The 19,632-nt window shown below is 43.6% G+C and overlaps 1 protein-coding gene across 1 annotated transcript in view; it reads right to left on the minus strand.

Moving 5' to 3' along the window:
- nr2f5 (nuclear receptor subfamily 2, group F, member 5) overlaps positions 1-17,001 on the minus strand; it is a 32,006-nt gene extending 15,005 nt beyond the window's left edge. Inside the window, exon 1 of the mRNA XM_072459971.1 lies at positions 16,585-17,001. Within this exon, the coding sequence (XP_072316072.1) occupies positions 16,585-16,948 (364 nt within the window). The 5' untranslated portion in view covers positions 16,949-17,001. The remainder of the gene's footprint in view (positions 1-16,584) is intronic.
- Between the last annotated feature and the right edge of the window lie 2,631 nt (positions 17,002-19,632).

Genomic DNA, 19,632 nt, shown 5'->3' on the forward strand with positions numbered 1-19,632 from the left:
TAGAAGAAGAAGAAGGAGAAGAAGGAGAAGAAACAGGATGATTTTTGGAGAAGATCCTCCCAAAGCTCCTTGATGGCTCAGGAGTTGAAGTCCCTTCACAATAGAAAGAGCACATCGCCTGGGCAACCAAGACCAGCAGCTGATAAACCACGAGGCCTGAAAATGAGTTTTATTAACGATCGTGTGAAGGAACGTGTCTTGAAGGCTGCAAGGGTTAAAGGAGACCTCCAGGGATAAAGGAGAACTCCAGGGTTAAAGAAGAACTCCAGGGTTAAAGGAGAACTCCAGGGTTAAAGAAGAACTCCAGGGTTGAAGGAGACCTCCAGAGTTAAAGGAGAACTCCAGGGATAAAGGAGAACTCCAGGGATAAAGGAGAACTCCAGGGTTAAAGAAGAACTCCAGGGTTAAAGGAGACCTCCAGGGTTAAAGGAGACCTCCAGGGTTAAAGGAGACCTCCAGGGTTAAAGGAGAACTCCAGGGATAAAGGAGAACTCCAGGGTTAAAGGAGACCTCCAGTGTTAAAGGAGACCTCCAGTGTTAAAGGAGACCTCCAGGGTTAAAGGAGACCTCCGGGGTTAAAGGAGACCTCCGGGGTTAAAGGAGACCTCCAGGGTTAAAGGAGAACTCCAAGGTTAAAGGAGACCTCCAGGGTTAAAGGAGACCTCCGGGGTTAGAGGAGACCTCCAGGGTTAAAGGAGAACTCCAGTGTTAAAGAAGACCTCCAGGGTTAAAGGAGAACTCCAGGGTTAAAGGAGACCTCCAGGGTTAAAGGAGACCTCCAGGGTTAAAGGAGACCTCCGGGGTTAAAGGAGACCTCCGGGGTTAAAGGAGACCTCCAGGGTTAAAGGAGACCTCCAGGGTTAAAGGAGACCTCCAATACAAAGGCAAGCGTGTCTTCTGTGCTCCAGATATTTCATACGAGGTTCATCAACAACGACAAAAGTTCCACTACATCTGTGAAGAGCTCAGGAGGAGAAAACTGAGAGATGAGTTCTCTTTCCCCGCAACTCTTCTATGACTTCTGAAGATAAAAAACATGTGCTCAGAACACCAGGAGGAGCGAGGTGCTCCTCAGAACACCGGGAGAAGCAGAGGTGCTCCTCAGAACACCAGGAGAAGCAGAGGTGCTCCTCAGAACACCGGGAGAAGCAGAGGTGCTCCTCAGAACACCGGGAGAAGCAGAGGTGCTCCTCAGAACACCGGGAGAAGCAGAGGTGCTCCTCAGAACACCGGGAGAAGCAGAGGTGCTCCTCAGAACACCGGGAGAAGCAGAGGTGCTCCTCAGAACACCGGGAGAAACAGAGGTGCTCCTCAGAACACCGGGAGAAGCAGAGGTGCTTCTCAGAACACCGGGAGAAGCAGAGGTGCTCCTCAGAACACCGGGAGAAGCAGAGGTGCTCCTCAGAACACCAGGAGAAGCAGAGGTGCTCCTCAGAACACCGGGAGAAGCAGAGGTGCTCCTCAGAACACCGCGAGAAGCAGAGGTGCTCCTCAGAACACCTGGAGAAGCAGAGGTGCTCCTCAGAACACCAGGAGAAGTAGAGGTGCTCCTAAGGAAGATGCTAAACACAGAGGACCGAACAGTACAAAGGATGGAGCCACCAGCGTGGTGCATGTGAGTTCGGGTTGTGGGTACATAGTAATACATTTCTGTTAATTTGAAGAGACTTATTACCAGATTTGTTTTGTTATTAACATCAGTCTTTATGCTCCATGTTGGCGTCTGTTTTTGTACATAAACTGTGTGACTAAATACATCGACTCATCGATGTGTCAAATGTGGGAGATTGAAAGTATATACAGAGTCCAGCAGGGGGCGAGGTGAGTCAGAGATCTTATCCAGTTCCTTCTGAGGATTGGTGTCAGGAGCGAATGGGGAGTTTTTGGGTCCTTCATTAGGATTGGACTTCTCTCCCTTTTATGATCTTTTTTGATCGGGTTTTGTTTTTGATGCCTGTTTCCAGCATGAACCCTTTTGTTTGGTTTTTTACCTTTTCAGTTGCCCTGAGTTCTTATGGTTCTTGTGTGTTTGTTGTTTTTGACTAGAGATTAAAAATAGAGTTTTCAATGGTAAAGATCTTCTGGCATCAGAAGTGTTACAAGTCGCATCCTTCAATGTGAACGCCACTGAACCACATCAAACCAACAAAACATTGACAATAAGAGAAACAAAAGACCCATTTTAATGACACTGAAAGAAAACTAACAACATTCTGTTATAAAAATCCTATTATTCATCATACAGAGATAAACATAGAAGGACAGTTACTATGTTGGTCTCAAACTGAAGAGTTTTGAACAGTGTTGAATGTAAGGATAAAGAGGCAGATATGAACTGGTTAAAGGGAATGTTAATGTAAAGGTTTTCACTCATTTAAATGTGTCTGCTCCACCAGGGGGCGATATCACCTTCTATACAGAGATTATGGAGCTGATTGTGAACCACTCTGAGGGAACGCTGACCTCTGACCCTGACCTCTGACCCTGACCCTGACCCTGACCTCTGACCCTGACCCTGAACCACTCTGAGGAAACCCTGATCTGTGGTGATTGGAATCTTACATTAGACGTGTGGAGCTCAAGAGGCTCTGGAGGAACAAGAAATAAGAAGTTCTAGGATTGATTGACATCTGGAAGAAGATGAACCCTAGAACATGTCAGTATACTCATTTTTCTAACTCACATACAATCTATTCCAGAAAAGATTACTTTTTGACCTCAATAAAGACAGATCTAAAATCTCTGAAGCAGATTTAGACACAAAAGTCCTGATTGATCATGCTCTACATTTCTGTAGATTTGGAGGAAAGATGTAAAATCACAGTTGGAGGTTCAATGCAGCTGCTTCATGTCCAACAACATTAAGACTTATCTGGAGGAACATGACTCTTGAGAAATGTCTCCGTCTCCTTTGGGACGCTTCCAAAGCAGTTTTGAGAGGACAGATTATAGACATAGACTCCGGGAAAAAGAAACGGAGAAAACGGTAAAACATCTGCAAGAAAAATGACATATTTGGAGGAAACCGCTGCCAAAAGGGAATATCGTGAATGCAAGAAGAGAACAGACTTCAGAGGAAATACAACGATATAATGAGAGTGAATCAACGTTCTATAAACTAACATCCTGGAAACTTACAATATCATTTTTATTTTATTTTTTAATGATAAAGAAGATGATGAAAAAGAAGACGATATAAATTCCTTTCTGGACCTTCAATTTGTCTGTTATGTCAGAAGAACATAAAAAATTTAGAGCTGAGAAAACAGTTTTTAAAATACAATAAATCTCCAGAAGCGATGGCTTCACCTCAGAGTGGTATAAAGCTCTAAAGACACACCTCAGAGTGGTATAAAGCTCTAAAGACACACCTCAGAGTGTATAAAGCTCTAAAGACACACCTCAGAGTGTTATAAAGCTCTAAAGACACACCTCAGAGTGTTATAAAGCTCTAAAGACACATCTCAGAGCGGTATAAAGCTCTAAAGACACACCTCAGAGTGTATAAAGCTCTAAAGACACACCTCAGAGTGTTATAAAGCTCTAAAGACACACCTCAGAGTGTTATAAAGCTCTAAAGACACATCTCAGAGCGGTATAAAGCTCTAAAGACACACCTCAGAGTGTTATAAAGCTTTAAAGACACACCTCAGAGTGTATAAAGCTCTAAAGACACACCTCAGAGTGTATAAAGCTCTAAGCACACATCTCAGAGTGGTATAAAGCTCTAAGCACACACCTCAGAGTGGTGTAAAGCTCTAAAGACACATCTCAGAGTGTTATAAAGCTCTAAAGACACACCTCAGAGTGTTATAAAGCTCTAAAGACACACCTCAGAGTGGTATAAAGCTCTAAAGACACACCTCAGAGTGTTATAAAGCTCTAAAGACACGCCTCAGAGTGTATAAAGCTCTAAGCACACACCTCAGAGCGGTATAAAGCTCTAAAGACACACCTCAGAGTGGTATAAAGCTCTAAAGACACACCTCAGAGTGTATAAAGCTCTAAGCACACACCTCAGAGTGGTATAAAGCTCTAAATACACACCTCAGAGTGTATAAAGCTCTAAAGACAAACCTCAGAGTGTTATAAAGCTCTAAAGACACACCTCATAGTGTATAAAGCTCTAAAGACAAACCTCAGAGTGTTATAAAGCTCTAAAGACACACCTCAGAGTGGTATAAAGCTCTAAAGACACACCTCAGAGTGTATAAAGCTCTAAAGACAAACCTCAGAGTGTTATAAAGCTCTAAAGACACACCTCAGAGTGTTATAAAGCTCTAAAGACACACCTCAGAGTGGTATAAAGCTCTAAAGACACACCTCAGAGCGGTATAAAGCTCTAAAGACACATCTCAGAGTGGTATAAAGCGCTAAAGACACATCTCAGAGCGGTATAAAGCTCTAAAGACACACCTTAGAGTGGTATAAAGCTCTAAAGACACACCTCAGAGCGGTATAAAGCTCTAAAGACACATCTCAGAGTGGTATAAAGCTCTAGACACACCTCAGAGTGGTATAAAGCTCTAAAGACACACCTCAGAGTGTTATAAAGCTCTAAAGACACACCTCAGAGTGTTATAAAGCTCTAAAGACACACCTCAGAGTGTATAAAGCTCCAAAGATACATCTCAGAGTGTATAAAGCTCTAAGCACACACCTCAGAGTGGTATAAAGCTCTAAAGACACACCTCAGAGTGTATAAAGCTCTAAAGACAAATCTCAGAGTGGTATAAAGCTCTAAAGACACACCTCAGAGTGTTATAAAGCTCTAAAGACACACCTCAGAGTGTATAAAGCTCTAAGCACACACCTCAGAGTGGTATAAAGCTCTAAAGACACACCTCAGAGTGGTATAAAGCTCTAAAGACACACCTCAGAGTGTATAAAGCTCTAAAGACACACCTCAGAGTGGTATAAAGCTCTAAAGACACACCTCAGAGTGGTATAAAGCTCTAAAGACACACCTCAGAGTGTATAAAGCTCTAAGCACACACCTCAGAGTGGTATAAAGCTCTAAAGACACACCTCAGAGTGTTATAAAGCTCTAAAGACACACCTCAGAGTGTAAAAAAGTTCTAAAGACACACCTCAGAGTGGTATAAAGCTCCAAAGACACATCTCAGAGTGGTATAAAGCTCTAAGCACACACCTCAGAGTGGTATAAAGCTCTAAAGACACACCTCAGAGTGGTATAAAGCTCTAAAGACACACCTCAGAGTGTATAAAGCTCTAAAGACACACCTCAGAGTGGTATAAAGCTCTAAAGACACACCTCAGAGTGGTATAAATCTCTAAAGACACACCTCAGAGTGTATAAAGCTCTAAAGACACACCTCAGAGCGGTATAAAGCTCTAAAGACACACCTCAGAGTGTGTAACCTGCTTCCGAAGAGTGCACACGCTTTTTTGCTCGCTCCGCTTGCTATCGCTGCTTTCCCTATTTATTTTGCTTTTTAATCAGTTTTTGTCTTCCAAACATTTTTGCTTTAGACTTTTTCAAGTAAACCAAGGATTTTAAGAAAATTTTTCCAGTTTTAACAACATATCTGACGCCAGCGACATGAAGTGAGAAAGACTGTGAACGCTGTCGGAAATATCAACAAGAAATTAATGAGCTGAAAACACGGATATTTGTTTTGGAATCTGAAAAAGTTCTTCACGATACCATTCCTGTGTCAACCGACGGTAAGAAGAGCACACTTTTTACAAGAAAAAACTGCTACTTTCAACCTAAACCGCAGTGACTCTGTGTCGTTTCCAAAACTGTCTAAAAACCAGAAAGACCAGGCTGTTTCTTGGAACAAACTTGGAGCAAAGCCTAAACGATACAAAGATAACGTGAAGTCACCTAAAATACAGCTCACCAACAGATTTTTACCACTTTCAGAGATGGAATTAAATGAAAAAAGGAAAGATGACGTGGCCAAAATACAGCGAGGAGGATCTGTGCCAGGAGCCAAGGTCAAGATTGTTTTAGTTGGGGACGGCGCGATAAGTCACGTGACGCATGAAAAGATAAACACACATTCCTTTCCAAGCGCCACTGTTTCTGAGATAACGTCGCTCCTTCCAAATATTATGGCTAAGCATGGAGGAGCTAAACAGCTGATTGTGCACGTGGGTGCAGTGGACATGCGGCGGGAACAGACTGAAGTTTTGAAAAAAGACTTCTTGAAGTTATTTGACGTGCTTGATAAAATGGAAATCAAAACATTCATAAGTGGACCTCTTCCAAACATCGACAGGAGGATAAAGAAGTTTAGCCGGCTTCTTCAGCTGAACACATGGCTGTCCAAAGAGTGTGCCCCGAGAGGACTACACTACATTGAGAACTTCTATCTATTCTGGAAACGAGAGGACCTGTTTAAGAGAAATGACCCCCACCTATGCAGAGGTGGACAGAGAACCTGCTCCACGCTCTGAGGCATTGGACTGGGCCTGGACAGGGTCCTTCCTGAGCAGATAGTTAGAGAAGAGAGGAATGAGAGAAGAATTCCTGCTCCCTCAGCCAGAGACCGAGCCAATGTTTCAACATCAAAAGCACCACAACCTCAGCCTCCACCAAAGGATTCATCAGCAGCTGCTCCACCACCACCAGCAAAGGATTCAGCTCCAGCTGCTCCACATTCACCTCCACCGCCTCCAGCTAAGGAACAATCTTCAAAGGCCTTAGACCCATCTGTGACAAGCCCAACAACATCCCTGTCATCGCCCCTGCCTTCACACCAGCCCTGGGTTCCCCCTGCAACATCTACTCCCACTAAAGATTCATCATTCTCCTTCTCATCTCCACTCTCACCCATGGGCCTTCCCAGCCATTTTGAAAGTCTGATCAAATCAGGCATTAAGATGGCTCCACTCACGCCCAATATAGCAAGGGCTATGCCGACTACACCAACAAAAGCCCCACCACCCATCCCCCCTCGCCTCTCACCTGGTCCCAAACTCTCCTTGGCTACAAAAGCCCCACCACCCATCCAACCTCGCCTTTTACCTGGTATCTCCCATAGCTAGGATGCACTGGGTCTCAGCGTTGCCGGGACTTATTGTCACATTAAAAATCAAACCAACCCGGGGCCCTATGTAAAAAGAGCCCCCCCTAGTGCTATTTCTGTAGTCACATCATCACACAGATGGAAAAACAAAATGCGAGTCAGGCCCAATCTGAGAAATGTGATTCATATTCCCTGTGAAAAGATAAAGCCCAGTCCCACTGAAACTAGTCTGAAACTTGCTGTGCTAAATGTCAGATCCTTATGTAACAAATCTCTCTTAATTAATAATTTTATTTCTTCTTATAAACTTGATTTTATGTTTTTAACTGAAACATGGCTTGACAAAAACACAGGAAATGTAGTTCTGATAGAATCTGCTCCACCCAACTTTAAGTTTGAATCTGAAACACGAGAAAACAAAAAAGGGGGTGGAGTCTGTGCTGTCTTTAGAGATGAAATAATTACCCGCAGGTTGTCTTTTGGGGTGTTTTCATCATTTGAGTATGTATCCTTTAAAATGGAGCTAAAACGGTCTCCATCCATTCTCTTCATTGTTTTATACAAGCCTCCCCAGCACTGCCAAAGTTTTATTGATGATTTTACTGAGATGCTTTCAGTCATATGCACAGACTTTGATGGTTTGGTCATTACAGGTGATTTCAACGTGCATGTTGATAATATTTGTGACAGAAACGCTAAAGAGCTTGATGCTGTCCTTGAAACCTTCAGTCTTACTCAGCATGTGAGAGGCCCCACCCACAGCAAAGGACACACTCTAGATCTCATAATTACAAAGGGGGTAAATATTTCAAATGTTAATGTGATCGATGTTGCTCTGTCTGATCATTTCTGTGTCTTCTTTGACCTTTCTGTTTCTCCCAAACCTCCGGTTGGTCCTGCAGTTTGTCAGAGGAGACACATAAGTGATGGCACAGGTGCACTGTTTATGGAAATGATAAACTTTGAAAATGTCTCATGTTCTAATGTAAATGATTTGTTGAACTCTGTTACATCTAGTGTTTTGAATGTTCTGGACACCATCGCCCCTATAAAGGCTAAAATGGTTAAAAATAAGCAGAAGGCGCCGTGGAGACATGATGATTCGGTCAGGGCACAGAAAAGGGAGTGCCGCAGGGCCGAACGGAAATGGCGCAAGTCAAAGCTCCAGGTTCAAAAAGAGATTTACAAAGAAAAGCTGAACATGTACAACCTAATCTTATGTAGAACTAGGGAAAGATATTTTTCTGAAATAATTGGAAGCTGCAGTAACAACTTGCGTGTCCTGTTTGCCACAGTAAACAGATTAACAAACCCTCCAGCTCAGCTGCCGTTAGAACTCATTTCCACATCCAAGTGTAATGAGTTTGCATTATTCTTTAATGACAAAGTTCAGGGCATTAAAAATGCTATAAATCCCACAATGCAAAAAATTACCCTAAAACCACCAAGACAATTAGAGCTAACTCACTTTGCACCAGTAACTGACAAAACTGTCCATGAGATCATCACCAGTCTGAGTTCATCTACATGCTGCCTTGATGTGTGAGCCTCCAGATTTCTAAAGTCTGTGCTGAACAGTTTGTTAGTACCATTCACTCACATAGTTAACATGTCGCTTCAATCTGGAACATTCCCAATGTCTTTGAAAACTGCGGTCATAAAGCCTCTCCTAAAGAAGAGCAGTCTTGATGCCGCAGTACTGAGTCATTACCGGCCCATCTCTAATCTGCCATTTTGGGCCAAAGTCCTTGAAAAGGTCGTTTACCAACAGCTCACAGATTTCCTCTTAATAAACAACTCATTTGATGTTTTTCAGTCAGGTTTTAGACCTCATCACAGCACTGAGACTGCTCTTGTCAAGGTGACAAATGACATCCGCCTGAACACTGACACGGGCAAGGCCTCAGTCTTAATTCTGTTAGATCTGAGTGCTGCTTTTGACACTGTCGATCATGGGATTCTCTTACCAAGACTAGAGGACTGGGTGGGCATCACTGGCACTGCCCTAAACTGGTTAAGGTCCTATCTGGAAGACAGGAAGTACTTTGTTGAAATTGGTAGCTGTGTCTCAGACCACATGACCCTGACCTGTGGAGTGCCCCAAGGGTCAGTCCTGGGTCCCCTTCTGTTCAACCTCTACATGCTGCCGTTAGGTCAGTTGATACGCAGTGAAAATGTGTCCTATCACAATTATGCAGACGACACTCAGATCTATGTTTCACTATCGGCAGGTGACTATGGACCAGTAGATTCACTCTGTCACTGCATCCAACAGATCAGTTTGTGGATGCAAAACAACTTTCTCCAGCTGAACTCAGACAAGACTGAAATAATCGTTTTTGGCCCACAGAAACATAGAGAAAGTGTTAGCGGTCACATCCGGAGTCTCGCTCTAAAACCTACAAACCAAATTAGAAATCTGGGGGTAATAATGGACTCAGACTTGAACTTTAATAGCCACGTCAAATCAATAACATCAGCAGCTTTTTACCATCTAAAAAACATTGCCAAAATCAAAAATATAGTGTCAAAACCAGATTTAGAGAGACTTATCCATGCGTTTGTCTCCAGTAGATTAGACTGTAACGGCCGCTCACTGGTCTCTCCAAACGAGTTGTAAAACAGCTGCAGTACATCCAGAACGCTGCTGCTCGGGTCCTGACTAGAACCAGGAAGTATGAGCACATTAGTCCTGTTCTCAGGTCTCTGCACTGGCTCCCTGTGGCTCAGAGAAGAGACTTTAAAGCAGCTCTGCTTGTGTACAAGTCTCTCCATGGCCTAGCACCAAAGTACATCTTGGATATGTTAGTGTCATATGAACCATCTCGGACTCTGAGGACCTCAGGGACCGGCCTCCTGCTGGTGCCCAGAGTCAGGACTAAACATGGACCGGCCTCCTGCTGGTGCCCAGAGTCAGGACTAAACATGGACCGGCCTCCTGCTGGTGCCAGAGTCAGGACAAAACATGGGGAATCTGCGTTTCAGTTTTATGCAGCTAAAATCTGGAACATTCTTCCTGAAGATGTGAGACACGTTCTACTCTGACAATGTTCAAATCTAAGCTAAAAACAGTTTTGTTTAGCTGCGCATATGACTGAAAGGATTTTTTCTTTGCACTCTTCTCTTTTGTTTGTGATTTTATTAGTTTAGAAAATCAGTTGGATTGATAATTTTTAATTTAGTTAATTTTATTGTATTTCTGTTTCTGTAATTTCTTTGTGATTTGAATGCATTTCCCCTGCTGTGAAGCACTTTGAATTGCCTCGTGTATGAAATGTGCTCTACAAATAAACTTGCCTTGCCTTGCCTTTAAAGCTCTAAAGACACACCTCAGAGTGTATAAAGCTCTAAGCACACACCTCAGAGTGTATAAAGCTCTAAAGACACACCTCAGAGTGTATAAATCTCTAAAGACACATCTCAGAGTGTTATAAAGCTCTAAAGACACACCTCAGAGTGGTATAAAGCTCTAAAGACACACCTCAGAGTGTATAAAGCTCTAAAGACACACCTCAGAGTGGTATAAAGCTCTAAAGACACACCTCAAAGTGTATAAAGCTCTAAAGACACACCTCAGAGTGTATAAAGCTCTAAAGACACACCTCAGAGTGTATAAAGCTCTAAAGACACACCTCAGAGTGGTATAAAGCTCTAAAGACACACCTCAGAGTGTATAAAGCTCTAAGCACACACCTCAGAGTGGTATAAAGCTCTAAAGACACACCTCAGAGTGGTATAAAGCTCTAAAGACACACCTCAGAGTGTATAAAGCTCTAAAGACACACCTCAGAGTGGTATAAAGCTCTAAAGACACACCTCAGAGTGTTATAAAGCTCTAAAGACACACCTCAGAGTGTATAAAGCTCTAAAGACACACCTCAGAGTGTTATAAAGCTCTAAAGACACACCTCAGAGTGTTATAAAGCTCTAAAGACACACCTCAGAGTGGTATAAAGCTCTAAAGACACACCTCAGAGTGTATAAAGCTCTAAAGACACACCTCAGAGTGGTATAAAGCTCTAAAGACACACCTCAGAGTGTTATAAAGCTCTAAAGACACACCTCAGAGTGTATAAAGCTCTAAAGACACACCTCAGAGTGTATAAAGCTCTAAAGACACACCTCAGAGTGTATAAAGCTCTAAAGACCATCGTTACACACAATGAGACACACACAAGACGACATAAGACCTTCTTTACACACAATGAGACACACACAAACGCAACTAAACAAAAATGGAAGAATAAGTCTGGACTTATTTATTTAAAGTGATAAACACATTTCAAATTGACGATTTAATTATAAGAAATATTGGGGCTCTTTACGATGATCAAACATCAAGAGTTAAAATCAATGGTCATGTGACAGATCCACTGACTCTGGGCAGAGGGGTCAGACAGGGCTGTGCCTGGTCTCTCCTCCTGTTTGCTTTGTATTTGGAACCATTGACCCAGTTTATTTTATTAGACAATCAAAAACTATTCAGAGTGTTACAATTCATAAAGAATCATGTAACACAGATGATGTTCTATTATATTTGTGCAAACCAGAAATTTCCATTTGCATGTGATGCATTTTCTTCAAGAAATTGGTCCAATGTTATACCAACCTAATATTAATGTTCCAAGTCTTAGGCATCGAAACTGTCAAATGCAAAACTTCAAATTATTCACTTTAATTGGACAAATTCGACTTTGTTGGGTTGTTTCGAAAAGGTTTGCACCCCCTGTCATAGATATTTAGGTGTGGTACTTCATAGAGACCTTACAATTCTGGAGAAAAATGATACTCCTTTTATATTACTAGAAAGATTTAAACTACAAAGATGAATGTTTTTTTCCAGATTTCTCTTTCTGTTCCAGACTCATCCCCAACCGGCTGTTTGATGATGGAATAAAACCTGTGTCCGATTCAAAATATTACAACTGTGAAAACATCCAAACTAAACAAAGACGTTCAAATCTTAAACTGGTTTGTTTAGCTCAGACCCAAGATTTAAAGTCTGGACAACAAAAGGTCTAAAGGTCTTGACCAGATTGTAAAGAATCATCTGAAGAACTTCGAGGAGCTGAAAGAATCATGTGACTTAAGGAAACACGACGTTTATAGGTTTTTACAAATAAAGTTATTATAACCAAGACATTAAAAAGAATGAAGATCATCATGGCCTTTTGACTGAAACGTTCATTAAATCGTATAAATCTGAACTTTGAGAGGAATAATATCTAAAATATAGCCGCAAGCGGCAATGATCGGCCCTGGCCACGCCGCCGCTGCCACGCTATAGGGGGGGGCGTGGCTAACGCGCCCCAATTGTCCTTTTATTTCACCTACTGCTGAATCTGTGACGCTGTCACATCTTCCACCCTTTGTTTTACCATCAAAAAGCAATTTTATTTTGAATTCTTGGCAAAATGTAGACACCGTGACTCTTTGAATACAAATGTGTATAACTTTTACCCCTGAAGATGAGTCTCACCAAATTTCAGGTTAATAGGGCAAACGCCCGAGGAGGAGTTTTTAAAAGTATAAAGTGTAAACATGTTCCAGCAATTTCCCCATTGGAATAACATGGGAGGTTTGGGTCATCCCTACGGCAAAGTCATAACAATTATGACATGAGTCTCATTGACTTTTTTGATGGGGCCAAAATTGAGTTTTGTGTCAAATTTCATATAATTTCGCAAAACTAAACATTTAACCTCCATATAAAATCTGTAGGGGATTTTGGGAGATTTCTGAAATTCTAGCTACAGTTTGTGGCTTCGCCGCTCAGAGACCGTGAGAGGTATCAATGTAATTTGAATAACTTTTGATGTCCCACTCCTCAGTAGCATTTTCACCAAATTTCAGCTTTTTAGAGCCAACGCCCTGAGGGGGAGGAGTTCATAAAAGTACGACGTTTGGAAAAACTCCAGAGTCATGTTTAGCCATTTTTGAACCAATATGGCCGACATTTGGTTGGGCGGACGGCGTTGCCGTAATAATATTTTTACTCCTCTTGATTCTACGATCAGATTTTTTTGGGGTCATTTCCCATCTCTCAATGCATTTTTGGTACATTTGGGGGCGCTGACGAGCACATTTTTTTAATTTTAGAAAAGGGAAATAGCCAGAATGTAGAGAGTCACCATTTTAAAGGTGTGGGAGGGAGGAGTGTGTTTGGGAGTGTTTGGAAGTCTCGACTTTTGCAGCCGTGCTTCGCACGGCCTTACGGAACTAAAAAGCCTCTCGCCAGCTTGTTGCGCTCGGGCAAAATGATACAAATGTATGAGGAGTCTGGACAGTCACATGACACATGAAGACTGTTGGAGAGGATGTGGCAGCAGGAGACAAACCAATATCATGAGTTTTGGGATTGTCCTGTTTTTCACTAGTTTAGACTGAGACAAAGCCCTACAATTTTTGACATCACCATTTCACTGGACCTCTGGTCTCTGTATTTGGGCCTCAGGACTCTGTATTTGGGCCTCAGGACTCTGTGTTTGGGCCTCAGGACTCTGTGTTTGGGCCTCAGGACTCTGTATTTGGGCCTCAGAACTCTGTATTTGGGCCTCTGGACTCTGTATTTGGGCCTCAGGACTCTGTATTTGGGCCTCAGGACTCTGTATTTGGGCCTCAGGACTCAGGACTCTGTCTTTGGGCCTCAGGACTCTGTGTTTGGGCCTCAGGACTCTGTATTTGGGCCTCAGAACTCTGTATTTGGGCCTCTGGACTCTGTATTTGGGCCTCAGGACTCTGTATTTGGGCCTCAGGACTCTGTATTTGGGCCTCAGGACTCAGGACTCTGTCTTTGGGCCTCAGGACTCTGTCTTTGGGCCTCAGGACTCTGTGTTTGGGCCTCAGGACTCTGTGTTTGGGCCTCAGGACTCTGTATTTGGGCCTCTGGACTCTGTATTTGGGCCTCAGGACTCTGTATTTGGGCCTCAGGACTCTGTGTTTGGGCCTCAGGACTCTGTGTTTGGGCCTCAGGACTCTGTATTTGGGCCTCAGAACTCTGTATTTGGGCCTCTGGACTCTGTATTTGGGCCTCAGGACTCTGTATTTGGGCCTCAGGACTCTGTATTTGGGCCTCAGGACTCAGGACTCTGTCTTTGGGCCTCAGGACTCTGTTTTTGGGCCTCAGGACTCTGTATTTGGGCCTCAGGACTCTGTGTTTGGGCCTCAGGACTCTGTGTTTGGGCCTCAGGACTCTGTATTTGGGCCTCAGAACTCTGTATTTGGGCCTCAGGACTCAGGACTCTGTCTTTGGGCCTCAGGACTCTGTCTTTGGGCCTCAGGCCTCAGGACTCTGTATTTGGGCCTCAGGACTCAGGACTCTGTCTTTGGGCCTCAGGACTCTGTCTTTGGGCCTCAGGACTCTGTATTTGGGCCTCAGGACTCTGTATTTGGGCCTCAGGACTCTGTCTTTGGGCCTCAGGACTCTGTATTTGGGCCTCAGGACTCTGTCTTTGGGCTTCAGGCCTCAGGACTCTGTATTTGGGCCTCAGGACTCAGGACTCTGTATTTGGGCCTCAGGACTCTGTATTTGGGCCTCAGGACTCTGTCTTTGGGCTTCAGGCCTCAGGACTCTATATTTGGGCCTCAGGACTCAGGACTCTGTATTTGGGCCTCAGGACTCTGTATTTGGGCCTCAGGACTCTGTCTTTGGGCCTCAGGCCTCAGGACTCTGTATTTGGGCCTCAGGCCTCAGGACTCTGTCTTTGGGCCTCAGGCCTCAGGACTCTGTATTTGGGCCTCAGGACTCTGTATTTGGGCCTCAGGCCTCAGGACTCTGTATTTGGGCCTCAGGACTCTGTATTTGGGCCTCAGGACTCTGTATTTGGGCCTCAGGACTCCTGCCATGGATACAACCAGCAGCTCTCTGGCGCCCCCTCCTGCAGCAGTGAAAAAGCCTCTAACAAAGAAATGACACAAAACACACCGACGACCAAGGACTGGACTGACATTATAATGGACATTTGTAAAATGGACCAATTTGACAGACTTTGGACAAATGGGGACGTTTTTCTTTTAGGATTCTCCAGGATTGATTGATTGATTGATTGACTGATGAGTTTATTTTTTAATTTATTTGTTGTATATCTGCTGCTTTTATTTGTGTCTGTTCTCTCTCTGGTCGTGTTTCTCTTTCTCTGTGTTTGTTCTTTCATTCAAAAAATAAAAACAGTTGAACATAAATTAAAAAAACCTCTTTGTTTGGTTTGTATGTTCTGATCTGCTGCTTCCATGTGGTAAGAACAGATCATGGAAAAAGCACAGACTGAACTGAGCTCAGGTTTGTGAGAGATATTCTTCTTCTCATTGAACTAGAGGCTTTTGACTTCAGCCGCTACGTCTGTGTAACATCTGAACATTTATGATACTTTGAGCAATCTCTTGAATTTAAATGAATCTATTAAGAAAAAGTAAATAAATTGATTCATCACCATGATGGCCCAATTTTTTAAGATATGTAATGTCTTCTGTCCGTAACATAAGTTTGGTTTTCGTGTTATTTTAATGTTTGTTTTTGTTTTTTTACAACAAAATGGGTAGAAATCGAAGGTGAGCTAATGGGTTTCAAACATGATGAGAAATAAGGGCCGTGGCCATAGATGCTCACAATTTAATACAATTAAAGGTTTTAGGCTTGTGGCTAAAATCATATGTCCCTGAATATGCACTGTCCCTTTTCTGAATGAATAAAACATAAACATATTTTTCTCTCTGACATCTCTTTCTCTATAACAGGGACTGATACTCGTGGACATCAGGAGGAACATATATTTAGGAGATAAAGCTGAAACAGCTTCTCTCACTTTAAAGAATATGAATGACATGTGTGCTGCTGCTCTAACCACTCGACCCCCGGGCAGGGCGACCATGTGGTCCCGGCCCTTACTCATTTAGACAAGCCACATTCCCATGCAGAGGACAACTTTAGAGCGTCGAGTAACTACAAGAATAAATAATAATATAAATAATCATAATATTAACATTCAAATGGATTGAATCTTTGCCCGGGTTGAGACCTCAGGAGTGTGACCCGCGGTGAGCGCGCGCCTCGGGGACTACGAGCCCGTGTGAGGCGTGACCTCCCGGGACAGAGACTCTGCCGGGACAAGCCCCGCGGCTCACAAAACTAAATGATCATTTCCCAAACCGGGTTGAGAGGATTTAGTGCGTTTTAATCCCTGACCTCAGCCGCACCTACGAGCGGCCCCGCGGGGCCCCGCACGGGGCCCTGACGCACGCAGCGGCTCTAACATCTCCAACTGAAACATTCACACAAGTGTAGGGACTTTTTGGGTGAGGGCGAAATTGTTCTTTCTTAGGTTACAACAAGTTTTAAGTGAATGTTTGCGTCTGCGCGCACGTGGGGCCCCGCGAAGACAGACTTTCTTGGACAGAAACACAAAGCGCGCTTAGGGGCCGCTCTTGGGCGCAGCTCCACGACCAGGGCCCTGGTTCTAAGTGACATCTGAAACAGAATGTCATAACACGAACACAGCTCAAGGCCCGAGCCAAACCGAAATAGATGCGCGTGGGTCTGACCGTCTCGGACTCCAAACTCCGGAGTGTGTCAGCGCAGAGGGGCCCTTACCTTCTCTTCTCATGCCCACTTTGATGCACTTCTTGAGGCGGCAGTACTGGCACTGGTTCCTGTGGTGCTGGTCGATGGGACAGTCCCGGTTCCCGCGGCACGTGTAGGACAGGTTCCTGCGCACAGAGCGTTTGAAGAAGCTCTTGCAGCCCTCACACGTGAACTGTCCGTAATGTTTCCCACTGGACTTGTCTCCACACACCATGCAGTCTACGTTGGGAATTTTGTCCCCGGAAAGAGCGTCCGTGCCTGGGGTAGACCCGCTGGGCGTCCCCGGGCCCCCCACGGACTCCGGGCCGCATATCTGCAGTTGCGCGGTGGGATCCTGGATGTTCTCTTGCCACTGGTTTACCACCATTGCCATGTTCTCCGAGTCCGACTCAGAGTTTCACTAAATCCGAGTCGCGCACATCGAAAATGATCAAAAAAGATGATCGAAAATCGAAAAGTTCTGCTGCAGATCTCCCGTGAAGTCCAGAGCGAGTCCAGGGTCCAGGGTCCAGGGTCCAGGGTCCAGGGTCCAGGGTCCAGGGTCCAGGGTCCAGGGTCCAGGGTCGGCTTTAGCGCGCTGAGGGGCGTCTCCCCATGCGTGTCACTGCTGCTCACAGTGGTCAGCACTGGCACAGTGACCGTGAGGCTGACACCACGGCCTCTGGGCAACCAGAGCCCCGCCCATCTTCCCGCCCATCGCTCCACCCACTGTGTGCCCATGTAAGGAAATTAACCCCAAATAAGGACGTTTGCCCCTGTGGACAGGGCTCTCTGATTGGCCGAGTCATTTACGTTCTTGAGATGAGTGTGACCTGATTGGACAGCGATGTTCACGCTGCGACATGACGTCATAATTAACGTTTACATTTTAATGATGGTCTAAATGTGGTGAACACGTGTTGTTCATCCCATTGTGAGGACTAAACTGACACAAATCCTTTATTGTTACATCATAATTTAAAGTTCAGATATTGGGTAGAATAGATTAAAGCCCCAGTATGTAACTTTTTATGACAAAACATACTCAAAATTGTGGTTGTTCTTATTGCATTTAAAAACGGGAAACGCCTCTTTGTTTCCATGGAAAAGTTGTTAGGTTTTATGTGGAATATGATGACAATCCATCTCCATGTGTTAAGATAAGAAAGGATAAAATAACCTTTATTTGTCACACAATGGGGAAATTCCAGTGCTGCAAAACAGATTAGGCCCAGAAGTATAATAATAATAAAGAAATAAATAGCTTACACTCATAATAAAAATAACAATCTTCTTTACAGCTGTTATATGGACAGAAAATATTACACCAGGATAATAAGATAAGATAAGATAAGATGAGATAAGATGAGATGAGATAAGATAAGATAAGATAATCCTTTAATGTGGTTGTTGCAGTAGAAACAGGAGGACAGGACAGATTATAGGACGTTTCAAACACTCTTAATAAAACTCTTATGAACAAAACAAAAAAACTCTTATTAAAATAAAATAGATAATTGACATTATGAGTGTTGCACATGAACCTTTAATAATTAGGCCCGAGCGCCACAAGCTGGCGAGAGGCCTATTAATCTCGTAAGGCCGTGCGAAGCACGGCTGCGAAAGTGCGCACGTAGTGCGCACGAAATCGAGCGCGAAGCGCTCGCCCACTTCCAAACACTCACTAACGCACTCCTTCACTCATGCACGCCCCGTACATACTAATTAGTAGTAGGAAAATGGAACATTACCGTTCTAAACGGGCGAAGCCCGTGCAAAAGTGCGCACTAAACGAGCACTTTACATTGGGGATATGGGATATGGGGATGACGACCGCGAAGCACTCATTTGCGCTAAGTAGCTCACGAATACGTTCCCCATCTCTTGCATGTTCCGTGCATATAAGCATGTAATGCAAAAATTGAACATTATTACTGTATAGAGGGCCAAAAACACAAAGTGGGCGGAGCCCACTCAAAATTAACGAAAGTACCCGTCAGTGACCAGGGACCCACACCATGAGGTAGGAAAGCGCGAGCGCTTTCCGAAAATGTATAGTTTATGATATTTGAAAAATGGGAAACATTGTTTTCGCATCGGAATATTATTCTTTCTTCTTCTTCTTCTTCTCGGGACCAACCCCCCTATTTTTCACCCAGTGAACATTGACGAAAAGTCACAAAAATGTTCACACCACTTCTGGCTATTTCCCTTTTCTAAAATAAAAAAAATTGGCGCGTCAGCGCCCCCAAATGTACCAAAAATGCATTGAGAGATGGGAAATGACCCAAAAAAAATCTGATCGTAGAATCATGAAATTTGGCGCCGAGGTAGATGGTGACAAGAGAAGTAAAAAATATTATTACGGCAACGCCGTCCGCCCAACCAAATGTCGGCCATATTGCTTCAAAAATGGCTAAACATGACTTCGGAGTTTTTCCAAACGTCGTACTTTTACGAACTCCTCCCAGGGCGTTGGCCCTAAAAAGCTGAAATTTGGTGAAAATGCTACTGAGGAGTGGGACATCAAAAGTTATGCAAATTACATTGATACCTCTCACGGTCTCTGTGCGGCGAAGCCGCAAACTGTAGCTAGAATTTCAGAAATCTCCCATATTTAAAATTTCTGTCGTTTGCGCAGATAAAGTCGAATTGCGTCAAATTAGAATCAGTTGTTAAACTCTTTGCCCTAAACCTACTTGAAGTGAAATAAATTCATTTGGCGCCACAGCGCCCCCTACAGATTTTATATGGAGGTTAAATGTTTAGTTTTGCAAAATTATATGAAATTTGACACACAACTCAATTTTAGCATCCCCATCAAAAAAGTCAATGAGACCCATGTCATAATTGTTATGGCGTTGCCGTAACGATGACCAAAACCTTTCATGTTATTCCAATGGGGAAATCGCCAGAACATGTTTACACTTTAGACTTTCACAAACTCCTCCCAGGGCGTCAGCCCTATTAACCTGAAATTTGGTGAGACTCATCTTCAGTACCATCAAAAGTTATCCACATTTTCATTCAAAGAGTCACGGTGTCTGTGCACATTTTGCCAAGAATTCAAAATAAAAT

Source organism: Eucyclogobius newberryi, unplaced genomic scaffold, assembly GCF_026437365.1.
Source record: "Eucyclogobius newberryi isolate DKJ021-1_F unplaced genomic scaffold, fEucNew1.0.hap1 SCAF_3, whole genome shotgun sequence".
Taxonomy (NCBI): domain Eukaryota; kingdom Metazoa; phylum Chordata; class Actinopteri; order Gobiiformes; family Gobiidae; genus Eucyclogobius; species Eucyclogobius newberryi.